General features: G+C 40.1%; 2 protein-coding genes across 2 annotated transcripts; one reads left to right on the forward strand and one right to left on the reverse strand.

Moving 5' to 3' along the window:
* Positions 1-1,608: 1,608 nt before the first annotated feature.
* On the reverse strand, positions 1,609-5,698 carry zetaCOP (COPI coat complex subunit zeta). The gene is made up of 4 exons (XM_073980047.1): positions 5,593-5,698; positions 5,151-5,518; positions 2,569-2,659; positions 1,609-1,952 (listed from the first exon to the last, which is right to left on the reverse strand). The coding sequence occupies exons 1-4, from the start codon at positions 5,608-5,610 to the stop codon at positions 1,905-1,907; spliced, it is 525 nt and encodes a 174-aa protein (XP_073836148.1). The 5' UTR covers positions 5,611-5,698; the 3' UTR covers positions 1,609-1,904.
* Positions 5,699-6,309: 611 nt separating this feature from the next.
* LOC141401519 (uncharacterized) lies at positions 6,310-9,353 on the forward strand. Its single transcript, XM_073981805.1, has 4 exons — positions 6,310-6,875; positions 7,569-8,405; positions 8,485-8,858; positions 8,953-9,353. Exons 1-4 carry the CDS (start codon positions 6,402-6,404, stop codon positions 9,125-9,127), a joined length of 1,860 nt encoding a protein of 619 aa, XP_073837906.1. The 5' UTR covers positions 6,310-6,401; the 3' UTR covers positions 9,128-9,353.
* Positions 9,354-26,674: the final 17,321 nt, after the last annotated feature.

The raw sequence follows: 26,674 nt of genomic DNA on the forward strand, positions 1-26,674 counted from the left end.
CGTTGATCGAATGTTTCGAGAGTAACCGGTAATCGAACAATGTGTTCTTCAGGGAATGTTATGAAGGTAGATGTCAAAAAAATGTGTTTATTTAAAAGCACAAACTAAAAAACAAAATTATGACTGAAAAAATGTAAATATTTGTGGAATTTTTTGAACAATACATTGAATAATAATTTCGGAATGAAGTTGTGCCAAGAAAATATGAAAATTATTAATGGTTGCGAAATTGTTTTGACATTCTTGCTACAGATTGCTAAAACATCTACCTTAATAATTCTCTCTCAAAATAAATGAGAGAATTTGGTGGGTGTTTTGCATTAGCCTCTCTGAGAGAGTATTTCCTTTCGTAAACAACGGGGATGAACTGTTTAAAATGCACTTTATTAAACTTTTATGAAAAAATGCATATTTTTTTCAACTTATATTTTAACGACTGCAAACACTAATTTTTGGTTAATGTAGCATGCATATGTATTTATTTCAATTCTAATTTTATCACAATTTCTCAAAACGACTGAAAAGGACTTTTCCCAATTTTTCTTGTTATTTTGTGTAAAAAATGCTCACAATTATTTACTAATATCATTTTCCTCTACAAACCGCCAATAAACAACAATTTTTTACATTTTAAACAAAAATACAATAAGAAATCTTTCATTTTGTATGTTTACGATAGGTCATTTGGCTACGAGAAATTACTCGCAAATTTATGCTCAATTTCTCGATAATTTTACTCGATAACGAATGTTGTCATCCCAACTTTGCTTTGAGTACTCGGGTCGAAACAACTCGATATCGAATCACGTAATTAGGCCCCTGAACTCTCTAAGTATCGAGTGTTCTCATGTTAATGAGAATGATGCTCACTTTTCGACTTTCCTAAAAAAACACCAGAACAAAATATTTTGCAAGCTGCCATCACGATTCATCTGTAAATTGAAAAACATCAACACACTTTTACATGTGAGTGAGTTGTTACAATTTTTTTAAAATTCCCTTTGCACGTGTCATTCGCTGTTTTATGTTTGTTTTGTTATTAATTATATTTTATTCTGAAACTATATGTCAATTTATAATATTGTTACACAAACATCCCAAAAGAAACAAGACAGCCTTATCTCAAATCAATGAGTGCACCGCGAATCATATTAGCTCAAAGATATGGGTCCTAATGTGTAAGACACCATCTGTAGGTAAGATTTACACGACTGAAAAAACTCAGAAAATATGGTGTCTCCTGACCTCGGAATCGATCGGCATTCACTGTAGAAGGCGGCTATGTAAACCATTGCACCACTGTGGAACCCATATGTCAATTTATAACAATACGAAATATCTACATTTTTAGCTACTGGTAGGAACATAAAAACTCATAGCTTCTGATCTATTGATCGTTTTTATAACGAAAAACTTGATTATTTCAGTCCACGCATGTATTAATTGAATGATTAGGATTACTTATTACAGTGTAAATTAATGAATTACGAGCAATATTAAACAAATAATCATGCAATCTCCCATTAGAAATGTAAAGTTTCTAAAAATTAGCTCAACTTTGATGAAAACAAAACACATCGCCATGTTATCCACATGAAATCATCATCATTTATACATTTGAGAATTTTGGCATTTCTCTAAGTTTTATTAAAAGTTAATAGCTATTATCTATACATATATATTTACTTTAATATTACAAATTAAGAATATTTTATATGGAGTTTGTTTTTTATTATTTGCTTTGTAAAAAATCGAATGTATTGATGTCATTTAGGGTGAGCCAATCCATATTTGGTGGACCACAAACGAAAAAAAAAGAAATACACAATGGGTTTTTGTTTAACTTAATAGAATACGAAACTGTAGAATTGTGGTTGCAAGGCTGTGATTAGAAGCTGTTCTATTTACTTTAGTATGGACCATTTTAACTGTTCACGAGCAGATTGAAATACCTGGAAATATTTAAAAATTTACATCACGTTAGCTAAGAGATTATTAAATGAGTAAAACAAAACTAGATTTATATTTTGGGAATGTTAGTAAGTGGGTAAGGGCGGATACTAAAGTATTAATATAAACAAAGTTTTAAGTTTTCAAAACAAAAAGAACCAAAACTTATAGAAATGTTTTTTATTGTTAGATGAAGAATTAAATAATCAAAAAACAAAACTACAAAACCGCCATAAACCAGGATTTCTGTGTTAGTAAATGATTTTTAAATAAAATGTTATATGTATATACACACCGTTGTCTAGTTTATAAACTAAGCAAATAATAAGATAGGTACATAATTGCGTGATTTAGAATATACAACAAGTGAACAGGGAACATTTTTATTAAATAAAATAATAATACTTTCCATTCAACCAAATAATATTACTTGCCAAATTTCTAAAAAATTATATCAAATTAAAAATATTTAAAAATAAATGTTTATAAAGTGTTAACAGTTTTAATGAATATATGATCTACATAATAATGACTTGAACTGTACAGAAATTATGCAAATAAGTGGTTTAGACTTTTCCAATTATTCTACCAAAAGAGTCCGTTTAAGGCGCTAGTTACCTGGGCCACTGTTTGTTCAGCAATGGGAATGTCATCATTACGTAAATCAACACGTTTCACAACAGACGATGGATCAGCATCCAAAATTATTCTGTAAAAAAGAAAGAAACATTAGTGTAATTCTTTACACTTTATCTCGAAAGGCTACATTTAAAAAAGGATTCGAAACCCCATTTGATCTATCAATGGCGGACTTATGCCTCGAATCCTATATTTAATATACCAAACTCAACAACAACTGAAGCTTACAGGAATTGCAGGTTGGGACTAGCTTTCGCACTGCATCAGCCTGTTCAACACATATCTATATCTTTTGAGACTGGCTCTAATAACCTGTAGATGGAATACGTGGGGTAGCTGTCAGGTGTCGAACGCCCCCAAATTAATAGCTACAGGTTAAGGGACCAACTTAATGTTGTTTTGGTCTTAGGTGACTTTAATATTCATCCTGAGTTGTGGCGTTTGGTCCTAGGTACTGACCACGGCCTCTACCAGAATTATCAGAGAGTGAAACAGTTCGCCAGACGTAACCATCGTATTACCTGGTCTGACAAATGACGCCCTTTCGGATTTTTGGGTAGCAGAAAGAAAGTTCACCACACCATCACAGCTGTAGTCGTCCGCTATATATATCTGCTGGCCTTCGGGTATTCAACCAAGGATACTAAATTTCCCAGCAGCTGTAGCAGGGCTAGCAAATAAACATTATGAGCTTCGTCGGCAATATTGGAGACGGAATAAGGGAATTGTGGCAACATTTAAGTCACTTTTGAACTCTGAGACGAAGATTGTCACGTTCGGTCCGCAAGTTATTTTAATTTTGTCGAGGACCCCAGAAGTGACAGGGAAAAGGGATGAGTACAACGTCGCATTAGATATCTTCCTGTCAGTAGGAACCACCACAATTTATATTGGATGATGTTGCAAATGGCATTATGCAAGTAAATCAACCACAGCGTATGGATCAAAAGCCTTTTATATTATCAGGCACTCAACACTGTTTGAGGAAATCGAGCAGACCACCATCCGCCCACGTTTGAAACAAGGTGACGAAGCCCCTTAGAATGAACCATGGAGTCGCCAAACGTGGGGTAGTACCACCAGAATTGTTTAAACTCGTTATTTCCTGTATTCCATCCGCTTCAGACGACACTGAGATCGTAACGTATGAGGATGATTGTATGATCATCGGGTACCTTATCCAATCCGACACTAAATATACGACCACTATATTCGTAACATGGACAGGGGAGATGGGCATAGAACCGAGTGTCTTAATCGATGATAACCGAATTCCAGCTAACAAATTCTCCACAATGGGCACTATGTTCACGCCGTCCGCGCATTCCACAGCTATCTACAACAAGCTGAGGTCCTAAAGTCCCTAGACGGCAGCACTTGAATAAAAAAACTGTTGACCTCCACACATAGAACGCGATACGCAGGTCTGTGTCAGGCTATGCGACGCCAATGTGGTCCGATAATATAAATACAACGTGATGGAATAATATTCAAACATGTTGCCGCCCTGAGCACTAGAAAAGGATACCTCCTCGTGTCAAGATTCTTCTCGGTTCCCCCACCTTGGCATGTCAGGAGGGTTATCAAGCATATCAAGCGGTTTGAAATGAAGTCGCAGACGCCATATACTACCCTCGGGCTCCATTTATCGATGCTGATCTAGGTCAGCTGCCACGGCAAACAAGAGTAGTTTTAGCTTAACTACGTTCGAGATTGTGCGGCCATCTCAGTTTATATAGACATTCCTAGTGGGATTCTCTTTTCGTTTGTTCGTCTATATGCGTAATAATATAGGCATATATACATAGCTCTGCCCCCAGATGACATACAGATCTAATTTTTCGAAGATGCGTTCTATATTTAGTAAAGAATTCCTGACTTAAAAATCAGCGCTCACTAAATCAATCTACAAATTTTGTGAGAAGAATAAAACTTTTTACAAAAACAGGGGATAAAACCCAAAGTTATGAATGAAAAATTCAAATAAAAGTTGAAAACACTCTTGCTATCGCTAGAAGACTACGACTACTTTTTACCGATTGTGTCGGTAACTCAAAAAATAAGTGGAGAATCGCACTACTGGAGATAGACCCATATTAAGGAAGAAAAGGAACACGCAAACATGATACTTCCACAGACTTTTGTCTGTTAAGATATGTTAACTTGGACTGGATAAGATATTGCAGCTTCCGAATTATTATGAGCCCTCTAAGTTCAGGAAATAGCCTTAAACCGCATTTGAATTTCTAATTCGAAAATAAATTTTGACAAATGACATGTTACTTCTGTTCTGTTACTTTGCGTCTGTTCATAGAATGTTTTCAAATCCGGCCATAGAGCCTTGAGTTTAAGGGTATTTTCCCGCCAAGTACCGCTGAAGGAAATTTGTTCCCCCATTATTTGACGAATATCTAAATTACAAATTGATTACACGAAATTGTAGTAGTTGATTCATATGAACTCTTCAGTATCATTTCATATAACATGGTTGTCATATGTTATCACAAAATACAACGAAATACACTCGAATTTCATCATAGTTCATGTCTTTATTTACTTACCCTCCATCACATATCTCATCAAATGCCAACATAATGATTTCCAAATTATCCAATACCAATCTCTTTTCAACATTCTTCTTCAGTATCAAACTAATGGAGTCATAGAGACAATTGAGCACGGACAACAGGATTAGTTCATTTTCATAGGCATTACCCATCACATAAAAGAACAAGTCCACATTACTCTTGTAGACACACGTCAGACCGTCCAACATAATAATTTCTGTATTGGAACGATGTGTCTTATTGAAGAGATTCTTTTCGAAGGCTTTCTGTTCTTTGACTGTGGCCAAGATGTTTTTGTCATAGTATTTGGCTATGATGCGGTTGCCATCGTTGTCCATAATACACATGCCCTTGATGATATCCTGAAAAAGATGGTTATTTAATTAAGAGTTATAATGTTTTTAAAATAAATATAAGAAAAAATAATAAAATTTACCATCATAAATCCGTCCATGATGTTGATGTTGTGTGTGGCTGATAATCTTTTTTTTCCTATACCGATTTTGACAGATGAACACGTCAACTAACTACTTTTGTACTGTACAAGCAAAACAAAAAGAATGTTTTGACGGAATGTTTGGGTTAGTTAGTGGGGTAGGTATCGTGCGATTATTACTGCTGTGAAGTGATGTTTCCATCACTTATAAAAATGGTTAATACATATATTTAATTGCTTTTACAAAGATGTCAATATTATAAGATAGGAAAAGTCAATTGTGAAAAATTAACTGTAGAGGGAGTTAACCTCTGTTGCTACGATATCATAGCAACATTCTGTTAAATAAAAAAATAAAAAAATAGTGAAGAAACAAATTTTAGCCACAAAACACAACGTTAATGTTTTCTGCCGCGAGAAATGGGAATCAAAAACGATTGACATTGCTGTTATCAATTCCAGTGAGTTGTGTAGCCATCTGAAACCAAAATGTGGAACTATTAGCATATGTTTTTGGAAAATGCATTTGTTCGAGTCTTTATTGCTATACGTCTTTGGCTTTTATTTGTTAAGGTTGTTTTGTTTTATGCGATTACGCATCTATTCAGTGCAACAGTGCAATGTTACAAGGAAGGCAAAATTTGTAGTTTACGTGACCTAACGTAATGCGTTACATTACCTAAGTCATATAAAATGTTTCAATTAGTGAATTGTTCTAATTAGTCAATTATTTTCAAAATATATTTCATATAAAAATATAACAAAAATATTTCATTCCGAAAATTAAAAACAAAAACTAAATAAATAAGATGGATATTATAATGACACATGATAAGGCCGTTTGTACCGAAGCTCCAGCGAAACCGCGAAAGATAAAAGATGAAAATGAATTGGAACGTTTGAAAAAATCCTCGCAACAGGGGGAGAAGAAAAAATCTGAAAGTAAAAAACTTAAAAAGAAACTAATTCAAATTGAAGAACAAAATGAATCTTTATCTAAAATGATCTATGAAAAGAATACGGAAATTGTCGAATTAAGGAAATCGATTAATTCTTTGAACGAAGTTCTGAATTCTGTGCCCCTTGATGAACTGAGATGTAATTCATCAATAGCCAGTAGCAAATTATTAGAGTTGAGTAAGAAAAATCGTCAATTGAGGGCTGAACTGGAAACAACTAAAAATCGTTTAACACGCAAAGACATGCAAATCCAAAAACTGGAAAAGGATTTAAAGCTTGCCGAAGAAAAGTGCCAAGGAGATAAAGAATTTGACAAAAAGGGGGTAAGATACGCTAGTCCGTTAATACATTTTACATTTGGCTATATATTGAGGTTTAAATAATGACATAAACTGCAGTCATATTAGTATTTATTTCCAGTTACCAAGTTGTTTTAGTACACAGATTAAACATACCTTGTTTCAGAACGTCCCTACATATTCCGTCTCCTAAGAAGAGTGTGGTTTAATGAGCGCAGATCGGAAAATGTTTACCCTCCCGATAGAGTACCTTGTTTATCAGTAATAAAAATAACAATGACGAGAGTACCCTTCTGCTGAGTTGTCAGTAGGAGTGGCAGATGTCCCTATAGAACAGTGATTTAATATTCTGTATTCTAACTTCTGTCCTCAATAATACATATCTCGATATTACATAAAGCATACATAATATAGTCAACATTAACCTATGTATATACAACAACGATGTCTCCAAGTCAGAATGAAATCAGCAGCAGTGAACCGACTGAAGAATAGACTAACTGATAATATGTAAACATACTACTCAGAACAGTTTAATCCTAGACAAGATAGTTGACAGTCTATCCGTATACTTGACACGAGTATGAATATAATTATGACTTCGATGGAAAGTTTGAGTGTAGGAGTTACGAAGACCGAGGCATATTAAGTACCTGTATTAAGAATTTTGTTAAAAAACATATTTAACGTACATTCTTCTTTATACTTGTCTTATAGTCTACACCTCTTGATGAACTCCAATCGAAATTAATGTCAATGCAACAAAAACTGTTCGAAACTCGCAATAAAAATGTTGAATTAAGCAATCAACTAAAATTGGCACAAAAATGTTTACAACAAGAAATCGGTGAAAATTTCAACTTGAATACCTTGGCTTCTCATCCTACCAATTCCAATTGGCGTGGCAGGGCTCAACAAATTTTACATTTGCAGCAAAAAGTACAAGAGCTTAAGGAACGTCTCGCTCAGCAAGAACAGAAAAACTCCTGTGGTTATTTGTCAAATGATTATCATTCATCGAGTGATGTTAATGAGCAATTTTTACCTTGTGGTAGTTTACATTCCATAGATCGTCCAAATGTTCGAAGAAATGAACTTCAACATCGTGCCAAAGTGGAAAGTTTGGAAATGGAAATTGCCAACCTCAAGACACAGTTAGAGGATTCACAAAGTAAAATCCTAGCCCTAAAGGTTCGCAATAAAACTCTCAACGATGAAATCTCCAAACATAAACTGAAGGCGAACAATTTGGAAGAGCAAAGTGATTTTAATAGTTTGAATATGGCCACAATGAACGATAAATTGAATCAGCAAAAATCACAATATGAAAAGAAAATTGGTGAAATTACTGACAGCTTGAAAGAGGTAACAAAGGAAAAAGAAGATATGAAACTAAACATTGAGCATTTGCAAGCAAAAATTGAGGAAATGGAGGAAATTGTCGCCCGAAAAGATGAAAAGATTATAGAACAAAAAGAGGGGATAAGTAAATTGGAAGCAGACCTAAAAGCCATTTGTGGAGGATTTTTGTTTTCGTGTCGGGAGTTGAGAAAGGTAAATATGGGAGTTTTAAATGAAACTTTGTAATACTTGCTAACGCCACTCTAATATTTATTTACCTTTATTTCCACAGGAAGAGTTCATAACTATTTTGGATACCCTAGAAGCGGAAAAGAACTCCCTAATGGAACACAATAAAAACCTCAATGAGCGAATTGAACAGCTTCGCCTTAAGAATGATAATCTACAAGAACAGACCAGTAAACAAAAAATAAAAATATCACGCCTTGAATCGAAAATTCGTGATATGGAACGTGAACTGGAAACGAACAATGAAAAAAAGAAACGTAGTCAACGTATAGCCGAGTATGCCTCTAATTTATCGACCATTAGTAGCAATACATCATTGATGTCCTTTACATTTGAGAATAGTTCAATTCTTAATATTCCTAATTCTGATGATTGTGAAACTGGTGATGCGACAAATATAACAGAGCTAAGAAATCGGTATGTAACATTGTTGGATGATATAACAAAATTATAAAAAATGTAAGACACTTTTATCACTATAAATCTTGTAATATTATTATTTTTCTCTTAGCTTGGAATTGGCAAGTGAAAAAATCACAATGCTGCGCGAGAAACTTGATTATATTTCGGCTGAAAAGGAGAGTGATTTGAAAACATTTGAACAAATCATAAGTAATACGAAAAATATGATTATCGACACACTATTGGCGCAAAGGAAAAGTCTATCAAGTTTGGATATTAAATAAAAGGTTTTGTTGGAACAAGTGCGGAATTCTAGAAATAATTTAAAATCCAATCGAGTCTTTGTGGTGCATAGTATTTGCATATTTAGTGCATAGCTTTGGGCAATGTAAAATTTTTAAAATGTCAATGTTTGACATACGACAAATAGTGTAGAACGGTTAAACTATGTTTACATTTCAACTGTAAATTCCAAATAAAAACTCATCTGGAATCGAGTGGATTTTATTGAAATCCACTCTATTACGTTAATATGAACATACTCTAAAGGCCTGTTTCAATAAGACGATTAGAATACAAATACGTTCGAACTACTACCAAACAAAAATGTTCTATTTTTAAGTTTTTGCCTTTTTTAGGGGCGAAGGCCATTACTTGTGAGATTTTTTAATTAATTTAATTAATCGAGCTCTATGACCTAAGGAGATTACAATCAATGTATCAATGTAATCTCCTTAGGTCATAGAGCTCGATTAATTAAATTAATTAAAAAATTTTCTACTTCAGCAGGAGTTTGGTAGTTATTCGATCGAATTTTAATTCGAATCGAATTAGAGAAACAGGTCATAAGTCATGAGAACTTATAATGTTAATTTAATGAAGGTGTAATGGATGTCTTTGTATAGTATAGTCATTCAGAATTCTTGTAACTATACCCATACGTTTTAAACTTTACTCATGTGAAGAAAACATTTCGAGGTATTTGGAGGTGTACTTACTTACGGCTTAGGTTAGGTTAGGTTAGGTTTAGGATGCGCAGCTGCCGTGCTGGCAGCCACTCCACTCGGAGACCTTGAGGTCCATTGTAATCATCCTGACTATTGAAGTATATATGTCGTATTTGATGAAGTGATTATAGATGCTGCTGTATGGTGAAGTGTACATAGTAGGTGATGGTGTGAAGTAGAAGTGTGATATGTTGTTTATTATTATGGATTTGTTATTTGATGTTACGTGTGGTGATGATGGTGTACAGGAGTCATGAGTTATGATTTATGTTTTGAATGGTGCATATGTTGATACAAGGCTGTTGATGATGATAAAGTGTGCGGTTGTGGATTTTATGGATGGATGATGGATAGTGTTGAAGGGAAGATTCAATGTGGACTATGGATGAGATGATATTAGATGCTGCTATGTGGTGATGTGTGAGTGCTGATGATGTTGATGTGTAGTGGAAAGTGTGATGTGATTCTTGTTATTGGCGAGACTGCATAATGTTGCGTGACTACAGATTATGGTGTTGTGTGACTGATGGGTATATGGTGATTTGTGCATACGGTATACGGTGGTGCGTGAGTGCAGATGGTGTGATGTGTTCCTTGTTGTGAGCGATTCTGTATGATGTTGTGAGACTGCAGATTATATTCTGAACGGTGCTGTAGGCCTGCAGATGATGATGCAGGCTGTTTATGATGATATGGTGAGCTATGTGGGAGGAGATTGTGGATTAGGTGGAAAGATGGGAAGGAGGGAAGGTGAAAATGATAAGACAAAAGAGAAAAGAATAAGAAGAGTGAGTAATTGTAAAGGAGAGTAACAGATTGTTTTAAGAAGAAGAGAAAGAGATTATTTTCCTAGACTGTGTTAAGCCTGTTCTGACCCGCCCCAGAGCCACTTTAGACTCTTACAGTAAACCACCAGGATAGTAGGGTCAATAGAGGAGAAGTAAGATAGAGAGTCAATCACATGTACACCAAATAGTCTATGCCTTTTGGCCATCAGTCTAGGACATCTACATAAAAGGTGTTCGATTGTCTCCGTTTCCTCCTCATCCTCGCATAACCTACAGTACTCAATGTTATTATCATCCCACTTACATGTCAAAGATCTTATTCTACAGTGGCCAGTAATGACCCCTGTAGCTATTCTGATTTCCGACTTGCATAGTGAGAGAAGGGACGCAGTTCTACGCCCTGAGATTGCCGGCCAGATTGACTTCGACACCTTGCAACCAGGTGCGTCTTGCCAAATTCTTACGGTTTTCTCTGCATAGAACTGACTGAGTTTGCCGAGGAAGTAGCAGAGCGGTGGCCTGACATATTCCTCTACCGTAAGGTCAGGGGACTGGGAACCACGCCTTGCTAATTCGTCAACAATCTCGTTTCCTTCAACATTGCAGTGTCCTGGCACCCAACAAAGGTTTACGCTTAAATTACATGTTTTTAAGGTGGACCTACAATTTTGAACGATCCTAGATTTGATAGTATATGACCCAAGCGCCTTAAGGGCAGCCTGACTATCTACGTAGACTGTGACTGTCCTACCTACTTGATCCGTCAGTCCTACTACCAATTCCAGGGCCTTCAATACTGCGAAGACTTCCGCTTGAAAAACACTGCAATTTGTATTGAGTTTATATGAACGCCTAATGTTCAACTCCTCACAGTACACCCCCGCTCCAGTACCTTCAGCCATCTTAGAACCATCAGTAAAGATGGAGAGGCTATCGGGTAGTGGCCTGCCATGCTCCCATTCACTTCTGTCAGGGATAGAGACCTTCGCTGCATCGAAATCCAGCGAAGGCGAAATGTAGTCAGTTACACTCCCTACGTCACTGAGTCCGATCAGACCGCTGAGCTGGTGTAAGATACTAGCATGTCCAGACCCAGAGGATCGCCAAAGATTAAGCTCCTTGAGCCTCAAGGCACTACGGGATGCTAGATACTGAACAGAAATGTCCAGTGGCTGGATGTTCAGTATTGCACTCAGTGCCGCTTGAGGGGTGCTTCTCACTGCTCCTGTAATAAGAACTGAAGCAGATCTTTGCACAGTAGCTAACCTGGACAAATTGGACTTGCTATTCAGGGCCTGCCACCAAACAAGACACCCATAGGTCAAAATGGGGCATACCACTGTCAAGAACAACCAGTGTATGATATGTGGTCTCAGACCCCAGCTCCTACCTATTGAGTTCTTGCAAGAATAGAGTGCAATTAGACCCCTCTTAGTGCGCTCCTCCGTGTTCCTTTTCCATCTAAGTTGATGGTCAAGAATCACTCCCAGGTACTTCGCCTCCGTAGAAAGATTTAGCTGCACTCCATCTAGTGTTGGTGGAACGAACTCGGCTGTCTTTCTTTTTCTAGTAAAGAGCACCAGCTCTGTCTTTGCCGGATTCACGCCAAGTCCATTGGTGTGAGCCCAGCGTGAGAGTTTGGCAAGTGCTCTTTGCATTAAATCAGACAATGTGGACAGAAATTTCCCGCTAATCAGGATGACCACATCATCCGCATAAGCAACTACCTTAGTTCCTAGATTGTCGAATTCCCTGAGTATCCCATTTATCACCAGTAGCCAGAGCAAGGGCGATAGGACTCCCCCCTGCGGTGTGCCTCTGGTGACAGATCTCCTAATGGAGCTCTCCCCAATATTTGAATTGATAAGCCTGCTTCTAAGCATGCTGTCAATCCAATCTATTAGGATAGGGGGGACACCCAGCGATTCAAGAGAGGAGTGGATCGATTCGAGTTTCACGTTGTTAAAGGCACCCTCTATATCCAGAAAGGCAGCCAAGGTGAAATTCGATTCAACCATATTCTTCTCTATATAACCCACGACACAATGTAGCGCTGTTTCTGTTGATTTCCCTTTAATATAAGCGTGTTGTGATTCGCTAATAAGGTCTCGTCTGAAGAAAGTTCTAATTTCTAAGTCTAACAACCTTTCCAAAGTCTTTAAGAGAAAGGAGGAAAGGCTAATCGGCCTGTAGTCCTTCGGCAGTGAGTGACTTGGTTTCCCAGCTTTGGGAATATAGGTCACTGTTACCTCTTTCCACAGTGCCGGTATGTGCGATAGTAGTAAACAAGCCCTAAAAATCTTCTGAAGAATGGTTATCAAAACAGTCGGTGCGTTCTGAAGCATCGCTGGAATGATTCCATCAGGTCCAGGAGACTTATATGGCTGAAAAGTACTAATCGCCCATGAGATTTTGTGGTGGCTTATTAATCTATTGACAAGAGCCACTTCCCCCGGAGTGCGGGTCCTGCTTCTGTCCACACAAGGTGTACTCGAGCTGGCATCCTCACTTCCGGGGAAATGTGTTCCTGTCAACAGATCTAGAGTCTCTAGAGCGGAGTTAGTCCAGGTACCGTCATCCCGTTTGATGCTCCCAAAGGGTTTAGGGTCCTTCGAGATCACCTTACGAAATCTCGCTGCTGCATTAACCCCCTCTATGGATTCACTAAAGCTTTTCCACGAGTCTCTCTTAGCTTTCCTGATTTCACTTTTATACCGATTGAAACTCTCTCTGTAGAGGTTCCAATCGGTATCAGATTTGGTGCTGTTAGCTTTATTAAAGGCTTTCCTGCTATTTTTCCTAAGCTTTGCTAGCTCGTTGTTCCACCAGACTGGTTGAGTTCTCCTACCAGGATAAGATAATGGGCAAGACTTCTCATAACAACCCTGGAGGACACGCGTGAGATCTGCAACTTGGCCATCTATTTCCTCCGTTGTGCGTGGTTCAGGGAACTCACACAACCTCGAGGAAACGAGGGAGCTGTAGATTTCCCAGTTTGTCCTCCTTGGATTCCTATGAGGCGGTTGCCTTTTACTTCCATGGTGGACTTGAAAGTGTATCGCTCTGTGATCTGAAAAGGAGCACTCCTCCGATACCCTCCAGTCCACTATGGCTGTATCTTCCATATTTGTAAGGGTGAGATCAATAACCTCCTCCCTTACCCTATTATGGAAGGTGGCAGTGTTACCCCTATTACATACTCGTAGATTATTAGCTAAAATAAAATCGAATATGGACTCACCTCTCGCATTGGTGTCTCTACTTCCCCAGTGGAAGTGATGTGCATTTGCATCGCAGCCCATCACCAACCTGCATCTGCCCGTCGTCTCCTCCACTAGTTTGCGCACCAATCCGCTAGGTGGGTCGGGAGCCTCATACGGCATGTAGACCGAGGCCAGAACTAAAGCCCTACCGGTAACTTCGTCTAGCCTCACTACAGTCGTATCGCCATCACTGTAATTGTAGAGTTGAATAAGGTTTAGACTTTTCCTAGCTACAATACAGGTTCTTACCTTGTCTCCATTATTCGTATAGAATAATGAGAAGTGCTCATTGTTTAGTCCAGAAACCCTATTTTTATACAAATAGGGTTCCTGGACCAAAGCAATATCTACTGCAGAGTCTGTGAGGGAGAGAAGGAGTTCAGCAGCCGCAGCCTTACAGTGATGCAGATTGATCTGCAGCACCCGAAGGCCATGCTGCTGAACTACCTTACTGCGACTTCGAGAGCCGGAACCGAAGTCCTCCGGACCCGAAAAACAGCACTCCCCCACAGTCTCTGATGTAGTCCGCACTCTCATCATCTATGGTGAATCGCATCACCATGCCGTCTCTCTCCTTAAAGTGCTTGAGGAGCCTCCAGCCATCCACAGAAAGGCCCCGGTTCTGCTTCCTCAGCATCTTGACTACTTCCCCTGCATCAGAGTCAGGAGGAGGCACCCACGTTGTGGCTACACTCCTCCTGGGTATCTCGTCAACAGGGACAGCAGCCAGCATGCAGCCGTCCCAGAGGTCACCAGCACCCTCTATCAACTGGATGAGGAAGTCTCTCGACTCCTCATCCTGGCAATAGAGGATTCTGATTCCCCTTTGGATAACCGCCCTGCCGAAGCCGGTCTTGCCGGCGTCAACCTCATCGGAGGTGATGGCCTTCCGGAGAAGGCGTTCCACTGCGATCCAGTGCGTATCGCTGATCCTCCCATCCAGATCAGCCTTATTGATGATTGCCACACGGAGATTCTCCGGGGCGATCACCCCTTCTAGGCTCGCTGGCTTCGGTGTCCTGTCATTTGAAGACCGTGAGGGCATCGGACTTGGGTCAGCTTTACTGGCCCTCCCAGGTTGAGCCCCTACTGTCTTCATATGACCGGTCCCCTGTGAGCGCGGGTCCATTAGGTTGGTCGGTCGACGATCCACCACCCTCTTGGCAACAGGATGCGGATCCTCAGAGGACCTGACCCTCTTAACGCATTCCTGCGCAGATGTCCTTGAGTATCCGCTCTGCTTAGAGGTCGATGGTCCATCTCCCGCCACCACCCCATGGCCTTTCACAGTGCCAGCACCGCCCTTCACATCAGAAGGGTGAGGTCTAGCAGGTGACGATGGCTTAACAGTGGTCTGTTGCCCAGTCCTCTGCACAGTCGCCCCTACTAGATCCGCACCTTTCTTTACCCCGGCGGGTCCGATGGCAGCCACCGACGAGACAGTCGACATAGGCGGTACCTTTGGCGGCTGTCTAGCTTGTGGCTGCGATCTTCCCTGCGCCAACTTCGAAACGGAAGGGATCACACCAGTGTTTCCCTTGCGTTCCGTCGTTTTCGGGGCCGGTGGAGCCAACCTGCTCGATCCTACCGCAGTCGTCAAGGACGTCCGCAAAGGGCTCGAGCAGTTTGACAGCACCGGATTTGCATTTTTCCCTGTAGAGGTTGCCTTTGTCTCAGCCGCTGGGCTGGAGACTGCAGCCTCGACAGGGGTCGGAATTTGGTCGATTGGCAGGAAGATCTTTTCAATGTGAGGGTATTTCCGTTCGAAACGCCTCACAAATCGGATCTTCAGGCCAATTTCCCTAAATTCCGACTGGGTCACCTCGGAAGGGTCTTTGCCAATAAACCTCTGGCAGTAGAAGACAGCTCTACGATAGTTGTATCTATCTTTTTTCTGCCGAGATTTATTGGCTTTGGTTGAGGGAGACTTTGGAGAGGCCGTCGTCGTATCCTCCTCCAAAGCATCCTCCACCAAGGCATCTTGCCTGTTTAGGGGGGGTTTATCGGAATCGACCGACACTTCAGCCCCCGAGGGAGCCGGATCCCCGACCGTAAGGTTGGAGCTCTCCAGTGCACGAGAGAGAGTAGCGGTGGATGATTGAGATGGGATAATTGTAATATCCATCTCATCATCCTCCCAACTCTCCCAGTCCCATGGAGGGGGGCTCTCCTGACTTAGTCGGAGACTATCGCTGTCCCTCAGGAGCTCGAGCAATTCCCTGCTCTGCTTATTGATGGCGTCGTTCACACTGTCCACTGTCGTTCTATCAACGTCCCCGCCCAGGGATTGATTATTCGCACGAGGTGCAACATTGTCCGGGTTCATAGCCATGGTCGATGATGAGGGTGTATCGGAATTGGGGTTGTTTGTTTTTATATTAAATTCTTTATCCATAAGTAGATGAGTTTATGGGGGAACTGAAGACGGACATGGCATAGCCCTCCACTACCATGACTAGGGCACTGACTACTCGCTGAGGTACCCAGGTATCAGCGAGGCTCCGTTCGAATACAGTTGGTACCCTAACTGCAAACCTTGAGAACACCGATGAGCACGAGGTCGCATAACACCCCGGTGTTAGGGGATCTCACAATTACTTTGGTAGGAGATCGCTACCAAATATATGTCACTCAATCCAGAGATACACTTTGAATTCCAGTGCACTAAATTGGTGCGTGACAGAGAGTGGATAACCTTTGGTCGATCACAGCCTCCCAGTTCAACACTACAAGAAGTCAAATGAGAAGATGTGACGTCTAGCCCCCGCATCGCTTCAAGATTGTTATCCCCGGCGGGGGATAACGGCTTACTAGACTCCTTTACATTTTCATTGCTAACATTAGAATTATAGTAACTGATATAATAAAATTTTGTATCTTCAATTGTTAGAGTTTTTCAAATTCAAGAAAGGAAATTTTTAGGCAAAAAAAAAAAAAAAAATTAAAAAAAATGTATAAAACACATATTGGAATCATTATTATAAAATACTAAGATATATTTGAATAAATACATATATTATTTCTAACGGAAATTGTCATATTTATTATTGGCTTTAATCGACTCATCGGGTATAAATTCGGAATAATGGTTTCTAGAATTCAACAAATTTGTGCAAAACTAACAGAACTTCTGTAAGAGTAAGAGCGGTGCAGAAAAACAAACGTTAATTCATTGAATGAACTGTTTGACATCACCAAGGTAAAAGGCGAACCTGCTATCCAACCATCCAAGCGAAATATAAAATATCCCAGTCAAATTTGAAGGAAGGGGTTCCATGCGATGACGGGATTTCATGGCATCTTTTGCATTAGTTCAAACGAAGTCGTGAAAGATCCGATCTTTTCATTAGCATTTAAACCAATGCAAATGAAGTCGTGAAAGATCCGATCTTTTCATCAACATTTGAATCCATACAAAGGATGTCGTGAAAGATCCGATATTTTCATCAGCATTTGAACCCATTCCATCGATCCAATGGAGAGGAATTTTCTGTTTATTTATACACAATTTTCGAAATCTATAAGATTAATTATTTACAATAGGCTTAATGTTGTCGGAGACTCGAAATCACAACCAACGTTGTTAAACCTCTCGTCGTAATGATAATGTCATTGCAAAGGGTTGGTGAAAATGACATTCCAAAGCATTTGTGGAAATGACATGCCAAAGCATTGATGAAAATGATCCAAAAATGAATAGCATCTTTTGGGGTCCACTTACTTACTTAGCTGGCCCATTACAGAACATTTCTTCTATAGGCCGAACTAAGAAAAGATCTACAATTCTCCCTATTTGTTGCTTCGCTTTCTGGAATACCGCGCCTTTTCATCTCATCATCCACTTGTTTGCGCCATCTATTCCTTGGCCTGCCAATTCTGCGTGCACCGCCAAGCGGTCCGTGTTTATATACCTTTTTAGCGGGGTCATCATCGCTCATTCTTATGATATGGCCTAGCCAACGCAATCGCTGCATCTCGATACGTTTAACAATATTGATGTCGTTGTATAGCAGATACAGCTCGTGGTTCATGCGACGTCGATATTCACCGTCAACGCAGATTGGTCCGTAGATCTTTCGAAGAATTTTTCTCTCAAACACACCAAGCACTGCCATGTCTGCTTGCGCAAGTACCCAGGCTTCGGAGCCATACATCAGCACGGGTAGTATCAGTGTTTTGTAGAGCGTTATTTTTGTTTGACGAGATGTGGCTTTGTTTTTAAACTGCTGACTTAAACCAAAGTAGCATCTGTTGGCCAATACAATTCTTCTTTTTATTTCACAACTGATGTCGTTTATTGTGTTTACGGAGGTGCCGAGGTAGACGAAGTCTTTTACTACCTCAATATTATAGGAACCAACTTCCACAGTCGGTCTGAGCTCAATGGACGCATTGCGCGTCGACACCATCAATTTGGTCTTTTCGCCGTTTACCGCCAGACCCACTTTCGCAGATTCTGCTTCGACCTTCCTAAACGTATCAGTTACTTCCTTTACTGATCGTCCCATGATGTCTATGTCATCAGCATAAGCAAGTAACATGTGGCTATTGGTGTAAATTGTGCCATTTCTTTTGACATTTGCATCTCGTATTACCTTTTCCAGCAAAATGTTGAATAGGTCACACGAAAGGCTGTCTCCTTGTCTGAAACCTCTTTTGGTACAAAATTCTTCGGAGAGGTTCTTTCCAATTTTAACTGAGGACCTAGTATCAGTTAAAGTCATCTTACAAAGCCGGATGAGCTTTGCGGGGATACCAAATTCAGACATTGCGTGGAATACCTTTGATCGGAGGGGACTGTCGAATGCTGCTTTATAATCGACAAAAAGGTGAAATGTGTCGATCTGCATCTCTGGGTCTTCTCCAGGATTTGCCGCAGGGTAAATATCTGGTCAATGGTGGACTTGCCAGGTCTAAAGCCACATTGGTATGGTCCAATTATTTCGTTGACCATTGGCTTTAGTCGTTCGCACAATATCCCTGACACTATCTTATAGGCAATAGGGAGAAGACTTATGCCCCTATAGTTGGAGCATACAGTCTTATCTCCTTTCTTGTGGACGGGACATAGGATGCTCAGGTTCCAATCGTCGGGTACGCGTTCTTCCTGCCAGATGGTGCTAACTAGCTGATGCATACACCTTATCAGCGCGTCGCCTCCGGTTTTAAACAGCTCGGCTGGTAGGCCATCGGCTCCTGCTGCTTTATTATTCTTCAGCCGGTTGATTGCTGTTTTTACCTCATCTTGGCCGGGCGGTATACATTCTATACCATCTTCTGGGATTGGATCTGTGGTATCATCGTCTTCGCTACTATTGGATACCAGCAGATTGGAGAAATGTTCCTTCCATATCCTGAGCACGCTGTCTGTATCTGTTACCAGATTACCTTGCTGGTCTCTAGAGGAGGATGTGCCTGTACCAAAGCCATCTGTTTGATGTTTCAATCTTTGGTAGAATTTTCGGACTTCATTCTGGCTCCTGTACATCTCGATTTTTTCACACTCCCGCTTTTCCATTTCTCTCTTTTTCTTGCGGAAAAGACGTTTCTCTTCTCTCCTTTTCTCCCGATATCTCTCTCGTGCGCTACGCGTTGCTACTGATTGTAAAGTAGCTCTATATGCCGCATTTTTCTCTTCGGTAGCAGCACGACACTCCTGGTCATACCATGAATTCCTTTGTGGAAGTCTCTGGAATCCAAGTATGGATTTTGCGGCTGTTTGCATGGAGTGGGCAATATGTTGCCATTGTGCTGTTATGTTATCGGGACAAGGAGTGCTCGCGTTAAGCAATTGGGCTAGTTGAGTGGAATATGCTGTGGCTATCTGTTGTGTTTGCAGCCTATCGATGTCCAACTTCCGCGTTGTGTCTGTTCGTGCTTTATTTGCAACGTTTAGACGGGTACGTACCTTTGCTGCAACAAGGTAGTGGTCCGAATCAATGTTTGCGCCTCGGAACGATCGTACATCCAACACGCTGGATGAATGTCTTCCATCTATTACAACATGATCAATTTGATTACTTGTTCTTTGATCTGGAGACAGCCAGGTGCCCTTATGAATATCGAGATGATTAAATCTGGTACTGCTAACTACCATGTTTTTTGCAGCTGCAAAGTCTATCAGGCTCATACCATTAACAGATGTTTCACTGTGGAGACTGAATTTCCCGACTGTTGGGCCAAAGATATTCTCCTTTCCAATTTTGGCATTAAAATCGCCTAGAATGATATTAATGTCATGGGCAGGGCAACGGTCGTATGTTTCTTCTAAGCGCTCGTAAAATATATCTTTGGTCTGTTCGTCCTTTTCTTCAGTGGGAGCATGAGCGCAAATAAAGCTGATGTTGAAGAATTTAGCTTTTATTCGAATTGCAGCAAGTCTTTCATTCACTGGGGTGAAGCTGGATACCAGATGTTTTAGTCTCCGACTAACTACGAATCCGCAACCAAACTCATGCTTTACGTCATGGCAGCTATATACAGTGCGTCACCTTTAGGTGTTGTTGTGACGCCTTTCCCAATCCATCGTATTTCCTGTATGGCAGTAATATCGGCCTTGTACTTTTCAAGTACGTCTGCCAATGCGAAGACTGCACCTTCTCTATAAAGAGTGCGAACATTCCAGGTGCAGATTCGCAGATCATGGTCCTTAAAACGTTTGCGGGGTTCGTCAACTTTAGAGGGGTTTGTTTTTCTTTTCTTTCGTGTTTCATAGTACGATGTTTTTTCTACGGGAGGGTTACTAACCCGACTCCCAAACCCAAGTTTTTAACGTTCTTATGGGTGAACGCGCGGCACATGTTAGCTCACTACCTTTAACGAGTGTTAAAGGCAGTTCCCCAGGTGACACCACGGGGAGGTCAGTGTCCACTTGAGATGAAAGAGGGACCAAAATAAATCCTGGGCTTTGCCATGTTAAAGCCGGTCAAGACCGTTGCTTGGTATCATTCATCCCCTACTTCACCCCTTTCAGTAGTCACACTCTTGTAAAAATCATGAGTGAAAATGCATAATTTGATGCACTTCCAGATCACTTGTACATATCATTTAACTGCCTATTTGGAGGCAAACTTTTTGCTGGGTGGGAATAACTGAAATTTGGTATTTAGTCTTCGCTGGAGTTACGAAACTTTCCTCCAGAAATGTATCGGTACAGGTAAACGCGCTCCCGATGTTGTTAAATATCCAAATCCAGAATATCCAGGTCTAGTTAGGTCTAGTCGATTTTGCCTAATTTTATGTATTTCGCTTAATTCAGAAAATTGTAAATATTAGTCTCTGTTTTGGAAAGAAACAAAATGTCGCCACATATTAACTGTTTTGAAGGGAGCATTCTCAGTTGAGATATATGTACTACTCCTGCAATAAAAGGAAGAGTTTAGTACTTTCATAAACGAAATAAAACTAATTGTTCCCATTCACTTCAATACAGTTCGTGGTGGAACTTAACGCTTTTCTTACTTGTTAACTTTTAGGAGAGAGATGAGGTGAAGATGATAGCTTTCTCCCTTCTTCTCAAAACATTTTCTTGAAAATGTTCATAGTCTGGTACAAGTATGTGAAAATAAAGGGACAATACAAATCATAAGGACTACATGCAGTAAAAATTATAAGCAATTAAGGACCAGGTTTTAAAATGGATATAAGCCAACAGTTTAGAATTCTTCGAGAGGTGTATTCCCAGTTAAAAAGTCCAATAAAAACCCTTTTTCATAATTTTTTCCTTAAAACTAGGAAACTTTTGGGATAGATATTTCCCCTTATCTGAAAGAGCATAACTAAATCTACTTTCTGAAAATTTGTTGAAAAATATTAAAAAGCTTTGTGCAAATGGCCGTCTACGAAACCCTGTTTTTATTAAAGCGTTTTGCGGTGCCCACTGTAGCTCGAAAACGAATAAACCGATCAGCATATATATTTGTGATCATGAAGAACTTAATAAACTTGTACATAAGCGAAACGGAATTAAAAAGTATCCATTTTTGAAAAAAAAAGTGAACTGTCAATATTAACATTTCGATTTTAACTAAAAATGGATAGTTTTTACGGTGAGATGCAATAGATGTCAGGAGTGGGTGCATCTAAGGGGTTGCTCTGGACTCGTCCACGTGAGGGACTACGACAGGGACTATGTTGCTGCATGCTGTGTGAACACAGTCCCAGTGAGTCGTCGTCGGATTACGAGACTCCCTCGTCATCTGATTACGAAACTCCCCCGCAGTCCCCTCGACAACAACCGCACACGCAGCCTTTTAAACCAGCCGTTATTGTCCCAATCCCCGAAAATGCAGCCTTTTTGCAATTGAACTGCAATGGACTCCGAGGTAAAATCGAGGAGATAGTAGATTTTATGAGTCGGAAGAACATCAAGGTCGCGGCGGTGCAGGAAACCAAGCTGAACAAAAACCACAGCTTAGAGCATTGTGATGGTTACAATGGTCTGAGGAAAGATCGCACCAGAAGTGGAGGTGGGGGATTGGCTTTCCTATTGCACCAGTCTGTCCAATACAGACCTATCTCGCTTGAGCCTGTCTCTAATGACCCGTACATGGAATGTATGGGGGTAGCAATCAGGTGTGGATCTGCCGAGATAGAGTTGCTGAATGTATACATCCCGCCGAGAAATAGCTGTATCCCTGATTATAGGCCTGACATTAGCCCGCTCTTGCAAGGTCATAATCGTCTGGTCCTGGGGGATTTTAATGCGCATCATGATATGTGACATTCGGCCCTCGGAAACGACCAGAGAGGTACAGCGCTGGCTGAGCAGATTGATAGCTCAACGTTTTGCACGGCCAATGAGGACGCCCCTACCAGAATTAGAGGAGAGTGTCACAGTTCGCCTGACATAACCATCGTGTTACCTGGTCTGACAAATGACGTTACCTGGCAACCCGTCATTTCCCATGGATCAGACCATCTCCCCATAATTGTCTACATTAGCAGACCACCCGACTTCATCACCTCTGAACGCCGCACGTTCGTCAATCATAAAAAAGCTGATTGGCCGAGTTTCAGAGAGTTCACTAAACACCGCTTCAGAGAATTGCCCAATCCTTCTGATGTTCGGGTAGCGGAAAGGACGTTCCGGGACATCATCACTGCTGCAGCCGCTCGCCATATCCCTGCTGGTCGAATACCCGAAGTAAGACCAAATTTCCCAGCAGAGGCGACGGGATTAGCAAACGAGCGTGATGAGCTTCGTCGTATCAACCCCAATGACCCCAGAGTCAGGGAGCCATTACCACATATATCTGTAAAGGACTCAACCAGAGACGGCCGTGCGATAGAACAGTGATGGTGGCGCTTGACTTATCAAAAGCCTTTGATACAGTCAGGCACTCCACGCTGTTTGAGGACATTGAGCAGACAACCCTCCGGCCAAGCTTGAAACGTTGGATAGTCAACTATATGTGTGGACGCCAGTCGTACGTGGAATTCAGGAATAAGAAGTCCAAACCACGTAGAGTGAAACAGGGAGTTATACATATCTCCGGAACTGTTTAACCTCTACCTCTCCTGTATTCTACCCCCTCCAGACGGCATTGAGATCGTGACGTATGCGGATGATTGCACGATCCTGGCGTCGGGTACCTATCCTGATGACATCTGTGAGAGACTGAACAACTATTTAACCGATCTTACCACCTTTTTCCATTCAAGGAATATGCAGATTTCCCCCACAAAATCTACAGCCACTCTGTTCACCACATGGACAGCGCAGTTTGGACGTGAGTTGAATGTCGTGGTCGACGGTAGCAGAATTCCGACCACAAACTGCCCTAAAATTTTAGGGGTCACATTCGACACTACATTCACGTCGTGCGCACACGCCACAGCTATCTGCGACAAGTTGAAAAGTAGGAACAAGATCCTCAAGTCCCTGGCCGGCGGCATTTGGAAACCTTGTTGGCCACGTATAACGCGATAGGTCGGTCTGTGGTAAGCTATGCGGCTCCTGTCTGGTCCCCGAGATTGTGTGATTCGAACTGGAAAAAGATTCAAACTTGCCAGAATGCCGCCCTGAGAACAGCGACAGGGTGCCTCCTCAAATCTTCAGTGGACCATCTACATGAGGAGGTAAAAATTCTTCCTGTAAAGCAACACAATGAGATGCTTTCGTTGCAGTACCTGCTTGGATGTTATCGTGTGAGCCATCCCAATCACCATCTTGTGGGTAGGCCCGGCCCATTCAGGGAGATCAGGAAGGATATCCATGCTCTAGAGGGAGAGGTCCAACGATACACGAGAGAAACCCCTAGATCAACAAGCATATCAAGCAGGATTGAATAGCATTCACACGGACTCAGTTACTAAGGCCTTAAGCAATTATAGTGTGAATAAAGTACTCGGAGTACATCCTCCATCTATCGCAGCTGAGGAGCGTCAGCTGCCACGACAAACTAGAGTAGTTTTGGCTCAACTACGCTCGGGATATTGCAGTCGCCTAAATTCTTATTGGGCAGAAATCGATCGCGCCGTGCAAGACATCTGCCCAGTATGCGGCATGGGCCCGCACGACACACAACACCTTTTTAACTGCCCTGCCAAACCTAGCCATCTAACTCCAGTGGATCTGTGGCTACGTCCCATCGAAGCAGCCACTTTTCTGGAACTGGAGATAGACCCAGAGCCAGATTGAACAGAGGAACGAACAAATAAACATAACAAAAACACTGTTACAACAACAACAACAAGATCGGATCATCCATTTCGAGCTACAGTGGGCCCTACATTCCAAAATGTAATTTTGAGAAAACCGCGTTTCAAACTTCGATGTTACATACAAATCAGAATGAACTTTCTCTTCCTAACGCTCATATCTCAGCGAAATTTTTGCAACATAGCCTATTGTACCTGTTCTTTAAAATAAACAAATAAAAAATGTTCGATTTTGTAAAATTTTTAAGTGGACATAACCCCTTAAAATCGATCGATTTTGATGTGCTTACCAACATTTTCGGAGGAACATTTCTGTCGATTTTTTTCATGTAGACAATCTGATCTTGTGTTTATTTTTCAATTCAAGAACAAAAAGGACTTGGAAGGATCTGAGCTAAAAGAACAAAATAATCTACTTAAGGATTCTTCATTCCAATTATCTGAAAACATTTCATCACAAAATTATGAAACAATATCGCCAAACAACGATATAAAGCAACTTACTCAAGCATTACTGGGAGTCAATAAAACAATCTTTACGTCATAACTCGGAAACTTTTGCTATGGGTCCTTTGGAATTCTTAATATATTCAATAGGGGCTTTCATTTTCAACATGAATTTTCTACCCCCAGACATTGACTTCCATTTTAGGTCACAGTGTAATCAGTAAGATTTCCTTTAATAAAAGACAAGGATAACATCCAACAAAAGACAAGATCAGAAGATCAGTAGACTTTTGTGAGAAGACCAGTAGATCTTCTGACAGAAGACTTATATAAAAGACGTTAAATGTCCAATTATAATTCGATTGTCTTAGAACCTGACTTTAGCTTGCAACAAAAATAAAGGATCAACTGGACCAAAAATATTCTGGACATGCAATTTGTAATCAAAAAAAGACTTCAAATGACAGTAAATATCCTGTGAATCGTTCTCTGAATTTGTATGGTATACCGTTTGCTTTTGTTTTTTTAGCTCTCCTTTAAAATAATGATTTTTGAGTTGTCACTTTTTATATAAATAATTTATACGCAAAGTGACAACACATATGTAAAATTACATATCGTGTAAAACACCCATAAGAGCTGTGCAGAAAAACAAACAAACGTTAATTCATTGAATAAACTGTTCGACATCACCAAGGTAAAAGGCGAACCTGCTATCCAACCATCCAAGCGAAAGATAAAATATATGTCCAAAGCCTAATCGTCGAAGGAAGAAAACGATTTGATCCAAACGTTGTGCATCGTATTATTTCTTACAGACTCGGATTATGACCAAATATTGATTACATCGGACCACTGTTTCGGGTACCTCCCACACAAAGTAAGGAAAGTGCAGTTTAAGGATTCGTCTCGGATCGTTTTTAAATTTTTGGTAACATGACTGTTCACGACTGTTCAATTTTTCTAAGGGGCAATTGGCCCAAAAACTCAAAAACCACCAATAGACTTCAGCCATATTGTGTTTACCTCTTTTCTTTTGGTGAAAATAAATACTTTAATACTTGTTTTTATGATCTTATTTTCATACTTACAACAGCCCACCATAATTGAAAAATTATGTGCGTGTTTTTTGGGTTACATTCTTAGATTTTTATTTTAGTTTTATTTTCATTGTTTTGTTTATTAGTATTATCAGTTATCTGTCAATAAGTTAGTGTTAAGCAGTTTTTTGCATAAATTCATTAATTGTGATTGCTTTAGTATTTTGTTTGTGTGTGTGTGTGTCTGCGTTTTTTTGCCTTTTCTATTTTATAGTTGTTTATTTAAAACAATTTTCATTTAATTGTAAAATAAAACAATTCTCATAAAACTTAACGTAGAATTTTGTTACAAAAAAGGATATACATATTAACATTTGATAACATTTTATAGAGACTTTTTATAATTCTGTATACATACGTATGTATATCGAAATTATTTGTTTTTTTAAATAGATTTTAATAAATAAATAATACTCATATAGCTTTGTAGGTTTTGTTATAAAGTGGATATAACAGATGGGGTTGACTTACATATATATGTATGTATTATATGTTGTCTGTAGGCATAATATATTTTCATATTAATGCTGCTACAAAATAACCCATCTAGACCCATATTGATGA

The sequence above is a fragment of the Musca autumnalis genome, unplaced genomic scaffold, assembly GCF_047663935.1.
Source record: "Musca autumnalis isolate F117 unplaced genomic scaffold, ASM4766393v1 scaffold_4, whole genome shotgun sequence".
NCBI lineage: Eukaryota > Metazoa > Arthropoda > Insecta > Diptera > Muscidae > Musca > Musca autumnalis.

Coding starts and splice junctions, on each gene's coding strand:
- LOC141401519 (XM_073981805.1), top strand. CDS start 6,402: ATGGATATTATAATGACACATGATAAGGCCGTTTGTACCGAAGCTCCA. Junction 6,876..7,568: donor AAGAATTTGACAAAAAGGGG/GTAAGATACGCT, acceptor CTTGTCTTATAG/TCTACACCTCTTGATGAACT. Junction 8,406..8,484: donor CGTGTCGGGAGTTGAGAAAG/GTAAATATGGGA, acceptor TTATTTCCACAG/GAAGAGTTCATAACTATTTT.
- zetaCOP (XM_073980047.1), bottom strand. Junction 2,660..5,150: donor GATGAGATATGTGATGGAGG/GTAAGTAAATAA, acceptor TCTTTTTTACAG/AATAATTTTGGATGCTGATC. Junction 1,953..2,568: donor CTGAACAAACAGTGGCCCAG/GTAACTAGCGCC, acceptor AAATATTTCCAG/GTATTTCAATCTGCTCGTGA.